At 34.9% G+C, this 12,744-nt stretch overlaps 4 protein-coding genes across 10 annotated transcripts in view; 1 reads left to right on the top strand and 3 right to left on the bottom strand.

Moving 5' to 3' along the window:
* Positions 1–554: 554 nt before the first annotated feature.
* Positions 555–1,644, bottom strand: LOC408407 (translation machinery-associated protein 7 homolog). Its single transcript, XM_003249265.4, has 2 exons — positions 1,481–1,644; positions 555–1,041 (listed from the first exon to the last, which is right to left on the bottom strand). Exon 2 carries the CDS (start codon positions 1,038–1,040, stop codon positions 846–848), a length of 195 nt encoding a protein of 64 aa, XP_003249313.1. The 5' UTR covers position 1,041; positions 1,481–1,644; the 3' UTR covers positions 555–845.
* Positions 1,645–2,222: 578 nt separating this feature from the next.
* Positions 2,223–3,624, top strand: LOC410422 (dihydrofolate reductase). Of its 2 annotated transcripts, none has more exons than XM_393902.7 (5): positions 2,223–2,552; positions 2,629–2,784; positions 2,866–2,983; positions 3,044–3,153; positions 3,226–3,624. In XM_393902.7, the coding sequence occupies exons 1-5, from the start codon at positions 2,476–2,478 to the stop codon at positions 3,299–3,301; spliced, it is 537 nt and encodes a 178-aa protein (XP_393902.1). In that variant the 5' UTR covers positions 2,223–2,475; the 3' UTR covers positions 3,302–3,624. The 2 variants fall into 2 exon arrangements, with proteins under 2 accessions (XP_393902.1, XP_006558546.1); XM_006558483.3 differs by having other exon boundaries at positions 2,236–2,552; positions 2,624–2,784.
* On the bottom strand, positions 3,280–4,397 carry LOC102656183 (histidine triad nucleotide-binding protein 1). The gene is made up of 2 exons (XM_006558482.3): positions 4,077–4,397; positions 3,280–3,745 (listed from the first exon to the last, which is right to left on the bottom strand). Exons 1-2 carry the CDS (start codon positions 4,278–4,280, stop codon positions 3,476–3,478), a joined length of 474 nt encoding a protein of 157 aa, XP_006558545.1. The 5' UTR covers positions 4,281–4,397; the 3' UTR covers positions 3,280–3,475.
* The window catches only part of LOC408406 (cyclin-dependent kinase 4), a 20,345-nt gene continuing 11,880 nt past the window's right edge, over positions 4,280–12,744 (bottom strand). For 2 of the 6 annotated variants that reach the window (XM_006558499.3, XM_006558500.3), the window contains exons 2-5: positions 6,566–7,233; positions 6,142–6,486; positions 5,899–6,059; positions 4,280–5,808 (exon numbers count right to left, since the gene is read on the bottom strand). In XM_006558499.3, the coding sequence (XP_006558562.2) occupies positions 5,589–5,808; positions 5,899–6,059; positions 6,142–6,486; positions 6,566–7,213 (1,374 nt within the window). In that variant the 5' untranslated portion in view covers positions 7,214–7,233 and the 3' untranslated portion in view covers positions 4,280–5,588. Of the gene's footprint in view, positions 5,809–5,898; positions 6,060–6,141; positions 6,487–6,565; positions 7,234–9,871; positions 10,143–11,269; positions 12,731–12,744 lie in introns of those variants that run through there. The other 4 variants (XM_016915773.2, XM_026444865.1, XM_006558501.3 and 1 more) reach the window with 4 other exon arrangements.

Genomic DNA, 12,744 nt, shown 5'->3' with positions numbered 1-12,744 from the left:
TTTAAATAAATAGAACATCGAAAACTGCGTTATTAGCCTATCTAAAATATATATTTCGCTTTAAAATTAATACAATACGAAACGAAGAGGTTTAGAGAGAGTACGATTAAGAAATTTTTTTCGCGAAAGTTGCCAACACTGCCGATCATATGGCAATCAGCTGTAATTCACGTTTCTTCAATGGATATATGTTTGTACTTGATCTAAAGAAATAAATGTTCGAAAAAATAAAATTAATAAATATTATTTATTAATTATTATTTATGTTTTTTATAACTTCGTAATTTATCGATAAAATTTTATAATCATATCGCCAATTTAATACACGTGACTATATCATTGAGACGAATTTAAAATCTTTATTTAGAGTATTTTAATTCAAGGTTAATTGATGCAACGGTTTATTATTTGACAGTTAAATGAGATCAAATATAGGATTAAGCAATTAAAAAGTATGAAGTATGAAACATTAATTATAAGTAAAATAATTTAGCCAACGATAATAAATCGACGATCATAGGATTGTAAATTTTTTTCCAATCTCTAGAAACAAGTTATTTAATAAGAATTTTATTACTTTATTATTATCCATACTTAATACTTAAATAGAACAATTACAAACATATGAAACATATTAAATTGTTCAACGATAAAAATGCAAATACCTATGAAATGCATATATTGCTGTGATTCGGTTCATAAATGTTTTATTTACAGATATTAATTATTTATCAGTGTGTAGGAAATCCAAAATTGGATGGTATACTAGTTAATAATATCAAAATCATGTCTTGATAAGAACATGGTGTGCATATTGATTGCATCTTTCATCAGTCTTAAATAAATCATTTTTTGCCAGATTTCTTTATACCGCCTGTTACAAGAGGTCCTCTTTGACTTGCTTTCTTAGCAGCTTCAGCAAGTGCTTTCTGTTGCTCCTTTTGCTTTTGCTTGAATGCTAGATCTTCTTCATCCAAAACTTTTTGTTCCTTTTTCGGTGCCTTAAGAGGCTTTTTCTTACCTCCTTCACGACCAGACATTCTAAAAGTACAAACTTATGTAATATATAAAAATAAAAATTAATAAACGAATTTTTGAAAAAAATAACGAAATTATAAGAAATTTCCTTATTTTGGTATACTTAGAAGATAATTATAATATAATAATTAATTTTGAATAAAAATTTGAATTGTTATCAAATTTTTTTGAAACAATAACCTATATACTTTTGTTACTTATAAGATTCGATGTATTGAAATTTATAAAGAATATTTGAAAAATTTATATAGATATATTTTATAAATAATAAATAATAAAATATAGACAATTTGAACGAAATAAACTTGAATGAAATAAAAATAGTTTCGAAATCAATGTTCACAACGTGTAAAATAATCATTCTAATGTTCAATTAAAGCAATGATTATTTTATGATTATATATATTTTGATCAAAATAAACAGTAATAATAATTTTTTTACCTTATGATGTAATCAAACTTAACGAGTAATCCAATTAATGTAAAGAATTTAATATACTGTAATTAATATTTCAAATATGCAAGAACAAAGTTTGGTTATTACGTCTAAAGCTGAAATGTCGCATGATACTAAAAGACTAAACTGTGCTGCCATCTATTGAATAATTTATCGAATCTATCGAATCGTTTTATATATATTATAGTACTTGTGGATAACGATAAATTTTCTTAACATTTTCATTTAATATTAATCAATTCCAGCAAATTTTTTATCAATATTAAGTTATATTGATTGTTTGAATTTTAAAATAAATGAATTAAATATGTTACACTATAAATAAATAAATATAAATTTATAATATAAATATAATATATTATAATATTATAATATAAATTAATATATTTATAATATAAATATAATATATATTATAATATATTTATAAATATATATTTATAAATATAAATCCTTTCCTATTTTTGAATACAGTTTTATTTTGAAGATTGTTCTTTATATTATATCAATATTTTAAGGTATGTTGGAGAATCAGTAATTCATTTTACCATAGGTATTCGTAAAATAATTCCATATTCCATTATACATATATATATATATATATAATATATAATTAAATACATAAATATATATATAATATATATATTTTTTATTATATATTATATATATATAAATATATATAATATAAATATATATAAATATATATATATATATATAATATATATTTTTTTTAATATATATGGTAGATATCTTAATTATTGTTTCATCAATTTGAATTTATATAGAGCTATTGTATATAACGATTAAACAATTAAGATAATATACTGACTAAATATAATTGACTGATAAACCAAACCGCGTGTGTGGATTGGAGAATTAATGATTTTTAATAATCACGTGTTAAGAAAAATTAGTGTGGTGGAAAAATTTATAGTGGTTCATACAGATTCATTCATAATTAGTGTTAAGTTTAGTGTTAAAAAATGAATTTACATTTAATTGCAGCAACATGTGAAGGAATGGGTATTGGTATAAAAGGAACATTACCATGGAAACTCAAGTAAAAAAATAACGCATATATCATAATTTAAATATGAATAACGCATTTTAATCTATTTGTTATTAAATTAGTATAGAAGTGAATTGGCATTTTTTACATATATGACTACGAATACGAAAAACCCAAACAAAAGAAATGTTGTATTGATGGGACGTAGAACATGGGAATCTATTCCAAAAGAAAATAGGCCTTTGAAAAATCGAATAAATATTGTTTTAACATCACAATCTTTGTAAGACTTATTTTTATAATAAAATACTAATAAAATAAGAAAAATAATAAAAATAATAAAGAAATCATTAAAAATATTTAGGGATTATGGAAATGATGTGATTGTATGTAAAAATATTCCACATGCTTTTGAAGTTATTGAAAAAATTAAAGATCGAATTGAAAATATATGGGTAACAGGAGGAAGTTCCGTTTACAAGGTGTGTTGTTTATATAAAATTAATTAGAATTTTTTAATTACAATTTAAATTTAATCGCAGGAAGCAATGGAATCTCCAAATTTTTACCGATTATATTTGACTAGAATAAAAAAATATTTTGAGTGTGATACATTTTTTCCAACTATCCCTAATGATTTCGTTTTAACAGAGTAAGTTTTTTTTATAATAATTTCATTATAAAACTATTTTCCTTTTTTTCTTTTTTTTCTTTTTTCTTTTAGAGATCCAAACATACCACAAGGAATTCAAGAAGAAAATGATATACAATTCGTATATGAAGTATATAAAAAAGAATAGATTTTTAATTTGGTTTCAAAATAACATTTTTCGAATATTATAACATTTTTAATTTTATAATAAAAATAATTAATTACAAGCAACAATATTTTCTTCAATACTTTATTATTGACAAAAGATATTTCTTAAAATTTATAACTGCGTATAGAATTGTATTAAATGAAATGGAATTTTTTAGCCTGGGGGCCAGTGCATTTGGCGACCACCGAGAACATGTATATGCAAATGATATACCGATTGTGCACCATGTTTACCATCGTTGATAACCAAACGAAAACCATTATCGAGGCCTTGTTGCTTCGCCACTTTACGGGCAATAAGCATTAAATGGCCCAACAAAGCTTCGTCCGCATCTTCGGCTTTTGAAAGTTGTGAAATTGGTTTTCGTGGAATTACTAGAAAATGCACTGGTGCTTGAGCATTTATATCTTGAAATGCAACGCACTAAAATATTAAAAAATTTTTTTTTAGAATCTTAACAAGGATATAAATTATATAAGAATATTTCAAATTTTACGTGTTCATAGTAGCAGTTACAAAAAAAATGTTTAAAATATTGAATTATTATTCAAAGGAATATAATTACAAGATATTCAAAAATCACAAAGATTAAGATTTGAAAATGTTATGATAAATTATTTAATAAAATATAAAAAAAAAAAAAATTGTCATGGAAACACAACAAAATATATAACCTTACTTACATTTTTTAATAAAACGGAAATATAACATTTGAAATTTAAAAATAATTTTTAAATAATTCGATTCATTTTACCTTATCATCTTCATAAATGAAATTACAAGGTATTTCTTTACGAAGTATCTTGCCGAAAATAGTATCTCCAGTAGGAACTGCAACTTGGGCTTTTTCCACTTCGGTCGCCATTTTTTTCCAACATGAAGAACGATTTAATAGATTGGTATTGATATATAGTAACTGTTTACATGAAGTTATCCCGAGATTTAAAAACAATCTCATTTCGAGCGGATTCAATATATTTTTGTCTACAAAATTAACACATGACTATCACAAATTCATTACTATTGTTGTACAGTAAAAAAGCGGCAATGTTCAAGATGCCATGTCACGAATATTAAATGGCGGCCAATTTGAATACGATACGATGTTGCATCACGATATTATATTATCTGTTTCTTCATCTAACTAACAGTATAAATTTCTTTTAGCTTAATTTAACTTAGCTTTGGTTTAAGAATAGTTTCGATATATAAAACTATAAAATCTTTATTTTGTTGTACAGTCTTTTTAAAGGTTTTTCACGTATTTTTACAAATTATGTACTTACTTAGATATATATATATAATAATATTTATATATGTATATGTATATATAAATATTATTCATATGATTTATATATACTGAAGATAAAATACATTTTACGTGCTATTATTTGTTTTACATTACATATGGCAGTGTACTTTCTGGTTTTTTGTGGGAAATCCTATATCTTTCCAACGAATCTAACGGGTCAATAGGCCCCAGTCTTACAAGAATAATGCTACTTAATAATATGCTTATAATTAAGTTTAGCATTACATAGAAAATTAAGGCATAGGTTATGAATATTCCAACAACTTTGGAAGGCACACCTAATCAATCATTATAAGAAATTGTTTTTGGTGCGCGGAGATGAATCCTATTTATTCTTATTAGAAAATATTTACTAGTCGAGAGGTATTATAACGTGAAAATGAAATAACGTGGAAATACGAATAGATTCATCACTATCATATGAAAATAGAAAATAGAAACGGAAATGCTATTTAGGTATATTACTTAAATAAATATCAATAATGTCATTGTTACATACACAAATAATGGAAATTATATGATTATCTAAACAAAGCTTAGAAAGCTATTACTTACTGTACTATTTAACGACTATGTATACTTAAATTACGACGATCTTTCAAATGCAATAGCTATAGAATTTAAATATAACGATGGTTTCATAAACTGTAGTAAACGTATTTTGCAATTATAATTCCTTAATAAGAAAGGAATATTTATAAGCCGTATATAATTACGAAGATTCATATTCGTGTATTATATTCGTAATAAACTATACTATTTTCTAAAAAAAGAAAAGTACTATGATGTTCTTACGCTAAGAGAAAAAAAAAAAAAAAAAAAAAAAAAAAAAAAAAAAAAAAAAAAAAATAAAATAACATGCTTACGTATTTTTGGATACCGTAACATCAGTCTGCATTTAAAAAAAAAAAATTATCAAAGATGAAAAGAAAAAATACTCAAGAAAACTAATCATCACGAATCATCTTCAGCAAAATACCGATGTCTGAGAGCTTGAGCCGCGGTTAATCGTCTATGAGGATTAAAGGTAAGCATACCTTTAATTAAATCTAGCCCATATTCATTGAGATCAGATATTATAGTCGCAAAAGATTTTGCTTGTCTATAAGGAAAAGCAGTCCAACTGAGAGATACATTTTCAGGCCATTCCCCTTGCGATGGAGTTCCAATTATTCTGTAAAGGAAATCGGTTCGATCATTCGTTCGGTTCAAATCATCTCCTTTCTTCTCTCCAAAGAAATATCGAATATCTTTATTAACTTACTGGAAAATCCTGTCGAGTTGATCACCTTCGCTCGTACCAGGAAATAGAGGTTCAAGTCTACTTAACTCTGCTAGAATGCATCCAACAGACCAAATATCAACAGGAGTTGCATAAGAGCAGCCTAAGAGGACTTCTGGAGCCCGATACCATTGTGTCACGACCTGTATTATAGTACAATAATTTCTACGATTTAGTTGTTGGAACGTAAAATTATGAATGATTTATTCGATACAGATCACCTACCACAGAAGTCAACCTCATTTCAAAATCGTACGTTTTCGCTAAACCGAAATCTGCAATTTTTATTCTTCCTTCCCTGGTTACCAACAGATTTTGAGGTTTCAAGTCCCTGTGTATGATCCTATGACTGTGCAAAAATTCCACACCTCTGAGTATTTCCTTCGACATTTGTTTCACCACGTGAGGAGGGATTCCTGTCTGCGAACAAGAGGACATGTAAGATGCCAGATCCCTTTCCACGTGCTCGAACACAAGCCACAACGTCAATCCTCGATCCAATCTCTCCGACCTTCCATCGGCTGAAGGCAAGTGTAGATAATTCCCTTGACAAACGTCCAATAATCTTACCTGCACGCGTAACAAAGAATGTAAGAGTGTAAATGCAAATGGAAACGGCAAGTAACAATCGTGCAATAGCGAGGCTTACAATGTGCGGATGCTCGAATCTTTCCAGTTGCTTCAAAGTGGCTATTTCTCTCAACGTGGACGTAGGCAGACCGTCCGCCGTCAGGGGCACCCTAACTTTCTTCAAAGCCACGACTTGGCCCGTGTTCAAGTCTTTAGCTTTGTACACCGTGCCGTAAGCGCCATTTCCGATCAAAGACAATTCCTGATACGACGCATCCTCCCCGATTATCGAAGTTTGAATTTGCACGTCGCTGTCCGACTCCGACCTCTTGTTAGAACTACCGGACAACTCTTTCTGCCCGCTGTACTTCATTTGTGCGATCGTCTCGAAACTGGCAAAGTGGCCCTCCTTCGAGGAACCTGCTACGTTCGCCGGCCCCTCCAAACTGCTCTGTTTCGCGCTTTCCAAAGATTCCCCGCCGATCTCGAACGGATTGGCTTCCGACGCGCTCCCCGGTATCACCTCAATCGTGTTCTCAGGCAACGAGGAGGATGCCGCCGCACCCGACAATTTCTCCACGCTCTCCAACTCCTCCGTGCTCAAGTCATGTTCCTTCTCGGCTCTTCCCTCGATCGAGGCCTCGGAGAATTTCGATTTCTTGGGCGGCGTGGGGGATGAAAGGTCCGGTCCGAGCTCAGAGCTCGGACGTCGAGATGTCCCGGCCATCACAACATTTCGACTTCTACCTGGAACGAGAAAGAAAAGCAAACCGTTTCCTCCTTTCGCATCGAGTTATAGACGAGTTATATCTGGGAAAAAAACACGGGCCTGGTTAAATTTTAAAGAGGAGGGAATCTTTTGTATCGACCTGTTACACCTGTTCCATCAACAACGATCCATCCATCCAAATTTCCTAATTATCGATACGGTAAATATTAGTCCCGAATACGATATTAAGTCGTACACGTCGAACAATAATTGGATGCAGGAGAAGAATATGTATATATATACGAAACTGATATACATGTAAGAAGACACTTGTGGCATTTCGAATGTTAAATATTAGTGATTGGTTTAAAAGTTTCATTAAAATTTTCATACACGCGGTAGTAGTGTTGCACCGTCTGCTGCTGCTGTACGCAACATCTGCATCGACACCTGCGTTCGTATAATAGTCCTCGGGTCGCCTCGTCGTCGCTTCTCGAACATCTTGTAAATATAACAAGGGTCTCTCGCTCGCCCCACGCTTTTTTTAACTTTTATTTTTCCACCGCGCCACGAATTTCCTTACCCGGCTGAGAATTTCCTTACCTGGTCATATTACTATTATATTCAGAGAGAAGATTCTCTCTTCTCTCTTTTCGAGGCCTCGTTCCATTTATTTACACTTTAAAAATTTTCCACAATTTCCCCAGATATAACATGTGGCTTCGTTACAAAATCTTTTTTTTTTATCGTTAAGCAAGTTTGCCAGGATAATGTTTGAAGAAGAATGTAATAGTAGTTGGGTACGATCGTAGATAAAACGAGAGAAGAAAGACAAATATCCGTAAAATACTTTGACGTATTGTTGTAAACCGTTCGACTGTGTACACGGAATAATTAGACGTCATAAATATTAAATAATAAAGGTGAATGAAGATGTGATAGATAGTGGGGAACGCGTAAAGAGATACGAGGAGATATCTACTTTACTACACATTGCACCACCACAGAGCAGATAAAAGGGGGGAAAAAAATTCAAATAGTGAATAACGTGTGTAACGTAAAGGGCCAAAAGAAGAGACAACAGTAGATATTTATCGTTTCGTAATATTTACTTACTATTCGGATTTTTTTCCCTCCTCTACAACAGGATGTAATAAAAGTAATATAATACGTTAATATTATCGTTTCGAAATTTAAAATATATAGCGTTTCGCCCGGAATTATATTATTATTATTATTATTTTATCGTGTCAGAATCATTCATTGGATAAATTTACGTGAACGATAGCGTCTTTCACCCTTTTTTTGCTGACTACTGAAAAATTGTCAACACACAACTAAGAATAAACATCATCTTTGTGGAAGGAGGAAGTTTCATAGCCGGGCTTCATTCGACATTTTGATTTAGCTTCTTTTATCAACTTCCTTTTGTGATAAGACCGTGTATAAGAAGAGAGAGAGAAAGAGAGAGGGAATAAAGGAGAAGAGAGGAACGAGCGCACACATTTCATCACGCGAAACGATCGAAAAGTGAAACCCACCAAACTTTCTAACGCGAAAAACGAGTCGCTACGAGCTTCGTACATTTTCTACAATCGTTTTAACTATCGTTCCAACAAAAATATAAATCGAGGTGGAGGTGGGAGAAAGGATCGAGGCTGCGAGTTAGATAGGAAGGAAAGTAGCGTACGAGTTTTCGTGTAACACAAAACTCTCCCGTAGGACCACCTACACAGTCCAGTCACGTGTTTCCAATGTATCTTTTCGTATACAGGAATACGAGAAAACCGTTTTTCCAAGAAAAAAAGAGAATGGAACGAAGCCGAGGAGAGAGAGAGAGAGAGAGAGAGAGAGAGAGAGAGAGAGAGAGAGGACCTGGAGCGAGAAACCTTCTGCCTCGTGTTTCGTCGGGAAGCGAGAACAAGCGGAGGAATGCAAACGCGATGAACTTTTTCCGAGAATCAGAAAAAGAAAAACTAGAACGTGTTGGTGGGCACAGTGAAGGGGGCGATAACATTGGAAAGCGTCTCATCCGACTCGATAGAAGATAAGGGAACGGGACGAGTCGGAATGAAATGCAAAGAATGTAGAAAAGTAAATACTTACTCGCTCACTTACTTACTTACTTACTCACTACCAGTGTATCAAACTTTCTATTAATTCGTTGAGAGAGAAGAAAAAAAAAAAAAAGGGGAAAAAAACCGAATGGAAATGGACGCAAACGAGGCCTCTTATACGAGCTCGTTTCACGTGGAGCGAAGATTTATATTGCTTATACAAATCGAAATCATTTTCTAACATCGATTACAACATCGGATCCTCGGATTGCCCAACCGTGTAACTCTTCCGTATCTTCGATATTATGCTACACGCGTTACACTGTTTACGCGCTATGCGTTACGAGGCGATAATGATACGTAAATGTTGAAAGGAAATTCTAGCTATTTAAACGGGCGTTTAAAATCTCACCAAAGTGAGAACCAGTTATATGAATGAAACGATCGGGCACGCGATGCCCGCGTAAACGAGGCCGTAATTTATCAACTGACCCATTATCGTGCCTTCACAATTCCTCCAATTATATTACCTTAGCGTATATATTATACTTGAACAATGCAACTCGAGTTTTTGGGGGTGGGGGGAAAGGAAAAAAAAAAAGAAAAGAAAAGAAAATACCTGCAATCCAAATGGACGATCGATGAATGGATTATCAGATACAGGTCAGGAAGTAATATAGATGTTAAGCAGAGATACTCTGGACTTTCAGTGAGACAGGAAACGGCGCATAGATAAAGTAAACACGAAGGCGCCAGTAGATTTCAGATTATTCATGGGGTTGACACTACTATCTGGCCGGGTCTTTCGTGTGACTAACACTTATATCCAGCCCTCCCATTCACTTCCATTTCTAAGCCGCATCGACCAATAAACAGAACGTTTCAAAACCTGTGTGTACGCGCGCGCGTACGTATATATATATATATATATATATATATATATATATATATATATATACATGTGTGTGTGTGTTTGTAAGTGAACAAGAATTACATAGAGCTACTATCGATCTGGAATTTAAAATTCGAATAACGAATAAAAATAGTCGGGGTCTTGGATTGTTGACGGAAAAAGAGCGATTATTAATCGACGGGTATAGAGATAATCTCATTGAAAGCCGAGTAACACTTATTGATTTATCTTTTCACCATGACTAATCGATTCGTCGCAATCGTGTGCAACGTGTTGTCGTTCTACAAAAAAAAAGAAAAATTTATATTATGCATACGATAGATCCGAACATCGTGACGCGTAGAAAAATCGAAGTAGGTACTACTACTACTATTACTACTACTAGATAACGTATCCAAATATTTTCAAATTTTTCTACGATAAAGATTCATTTCTACGAGATAAGGGATCGATTAATAATAAGAACGAGATACGAAGCTTGAGAATTTTCCCGCCGACGCTTTTTTTCCAAGTATCAACGCGATTAGCATTTCAAAACACTTACGGTATTATTATTATTCAAAGATAATTGGAACGAAATTCTCGTTCGAGTTCGACGAGCTTTTGCAACGCGCGACCACGTGGTTGCACGTACACCGCGATTCGTAAACAAAAGAACAACTCGAGGGGGATCCACCCCCGCCAGTAAGTGGTTGACTCTTGTCTTATCTTCACGTGTCGCGACATTCCACGTTCTCACGTTTCAGAGATACGGCTACCGTAACGCAACAAACGTTCTCACGATGAAAAATCTCAAAGAAACACTATCGAGAGAAGAAAAAACTATCGGTGTCGATCGATAAACGAGTTTCGAATTCTTTTTCAATCTCGAAGGAAAAGAAACGAGAGAAGAAGAAAAAGAAAAAAATAAAAACACGCAACAAGTGCGTGTCGAGGCACTATCCCTATATTTATCGTAACACGACGGTGCGTGTAAGAACGCAAAGGTGCGTGATCGCGTAATACGAAAAGGTTATATATACCGTTGGAAAAGGTGTATCCCGAAACGTGTATACGTACGACGTACTGTCTGCTCCGGTGAGAGAGCGTGGTTTCTTCACTTACCCACCGGCTAGGTGCTGACCTCCCACGAGAGAAGTATGGAGCGACGGCAGCAGCGATGCGCTACGAAGAAAAACAGAGTGCGGTTCGGTTCCACGTGCCGGAAGCGGGTATTAACGAACGCTGCCTCGGTGAGCTGCACTCCCTCTCTCTTTCCGCCTCGTACGAGATGCGTGCACACGGACGCGGCAGAGTTTCGGCCAGAGGCACGGGACACAGGATGTGCACAGGAGAGAGACACTTACGGTTTGACGGCGTTGCACGAGAGGAGAAGCACGGCCGACCACTCGCGAGCGTAACCCAACGGCGACTCGACGAATCGTCGTGCAGCCCGAGCGACTGTGTGCCAGTCGAAACTCGATGGTAAAAGCCAACTGCACTGTGGACCGACCTGAAAAGTACTGACACGACCGGCCACGGGCACGCATACGGCCAGCGGACAGAGAGTTTAGTCGTTGCCGAGCCCTCGAGGAAGTAGGCCCCGACACTTTCGAGCGGACCTCGCATCGACCGCTACCGACAGCTGCCGTTCTGGCCCTTCCAATGCGCTCCTGCCGCCACGATCGCCCGCCTTATCCGTATGCACGCGGAGAGGGAGGCTATGGGATAGAGAGAGGCCCGAGAGAGAACGCGCTACTTGGACGCGTAGCGTCGCGCCGCGCCACGCCGGCTACCGCTACGACGCGCGCCGGGGAACCCTTCAATTACCTATTGACAGGACGACAGTCTCCTCTTTCGATTTTATATCTCGCCTCACCTCCACCCGATATTAACTACCATCGTTCCCGGAAACAAGTTACGCTTCTAATAATGTGTAATGCCCGTTATTCCAGGGGATCGCACGTGAATCACGCTTCTTATTCATCGAAATTTTCTACGTATATATCTCGGTCTCTATATGTATTTTTCGTTAATCCATCTTTCTCCCAGCGGGAAATTTCGAATCGATTGTCCAATTGATTCGTTAATGACGATGCTCGAGAACGAGGGAAGGGGGAAAAATGTTCCATTAGAAATGGAATAGAATCCGGTGGGATATTTTCGTGTTTCCCATATTTATGGGATAATAAAAATCTTTACGATGGTTGTCGTTTGTTTCGACCGTATTTCGTTTGTCTTCGAGTTTCGTGAAAAGACCGCGGGAAAGGGACGGACAGAGAGAAAGAGAGAAAGGAAGAAAGAAAGAGAGAGAAAGAGAGAGACTGTTAGAGGGTCGCGGTAAGAGGAAGCGAGACCGTGAGAGAGAAACGAGATGGGAAGCAAACAAGAGAAAGAGAGGCGATCCTTCAGGATTCGTAAAATCACGATCCCTCGGCGTTCAACGCGAAATCTCTCGTAAGAGAGATTTGTCACGCTATCCGTGAAGGGAAACGAATATTCCGACGACGGGGGGAGGGGAGAGGGGAGGGAGAGGGGGAAACAATCGATAGATTAAACTTTCCAGCCAGGGGTCACTGTCACTTCGCGACACACGCACG

Source organism: Apis mellifera, linkage group LG13 (assembly GCF_003254395.2).
Source record: "Apis mellifera strain DH4 linkage group LG13, Amel_HAv3.1, whole genome shotgun sequence".
Lineage (NCBI taxonomy): Eukaryota > Metazoa > Arthropoda > Insecta > Hymenoptera > Apidae > Apis > Apis mellifera.
The sequence above is the reverse complement of the archived record's forward strand: the minus strand, read 5'-3'. Positions and strand labels throughout refer to the sequence as shown.

Excerpts from the sequence above, each read along its gene's own strand:
- LOC410422 (XM_393902.7), top strand. The coding sequence starts at position 2,476 with ATGAATTTACATTTAATTGCAGCAACATGTGAAGGAATGGGTATTGGT. Across the intron at positions 2,984-3,043 it reads GAGGAAGTTCCGTTTACAAG|GAAGCAATGGAATCTCCAAA; the intron begins GTGTGTTGTTTA and ends ATTTAATCGCAG. Across the intron at positions 3,154-3,225 it reads AATGATTTCGTTTTAACAGA|AGATCCAAACATACCACAAG; the intron begins GTAAGTTTTTTT and ends TTTTTCTTTTAG.
- LOC408407 (XM_003249265.4), bottom strand. The coding sequence starts at position 1,040 with ATGTCTGGTCGTGAAGGAGGTAAGAAAAAGCCTCTTAAGGCACCGAAA.
- LOC102656183 (XM_006558482.3), bottom strand. The coding sequence starts at position 4,280 with ATGAGATTGTTTTTAAATCTCGGGATAACTTCATGTAAACAGTTACTA. Across the intron at positions 3,746-4,076 it reads TCATTTATGAAGATGATAAG|TGCGTTGCATTTCAAGATAT; the intron begins GTAAAATGAATC and ends TTAATATTTTAG.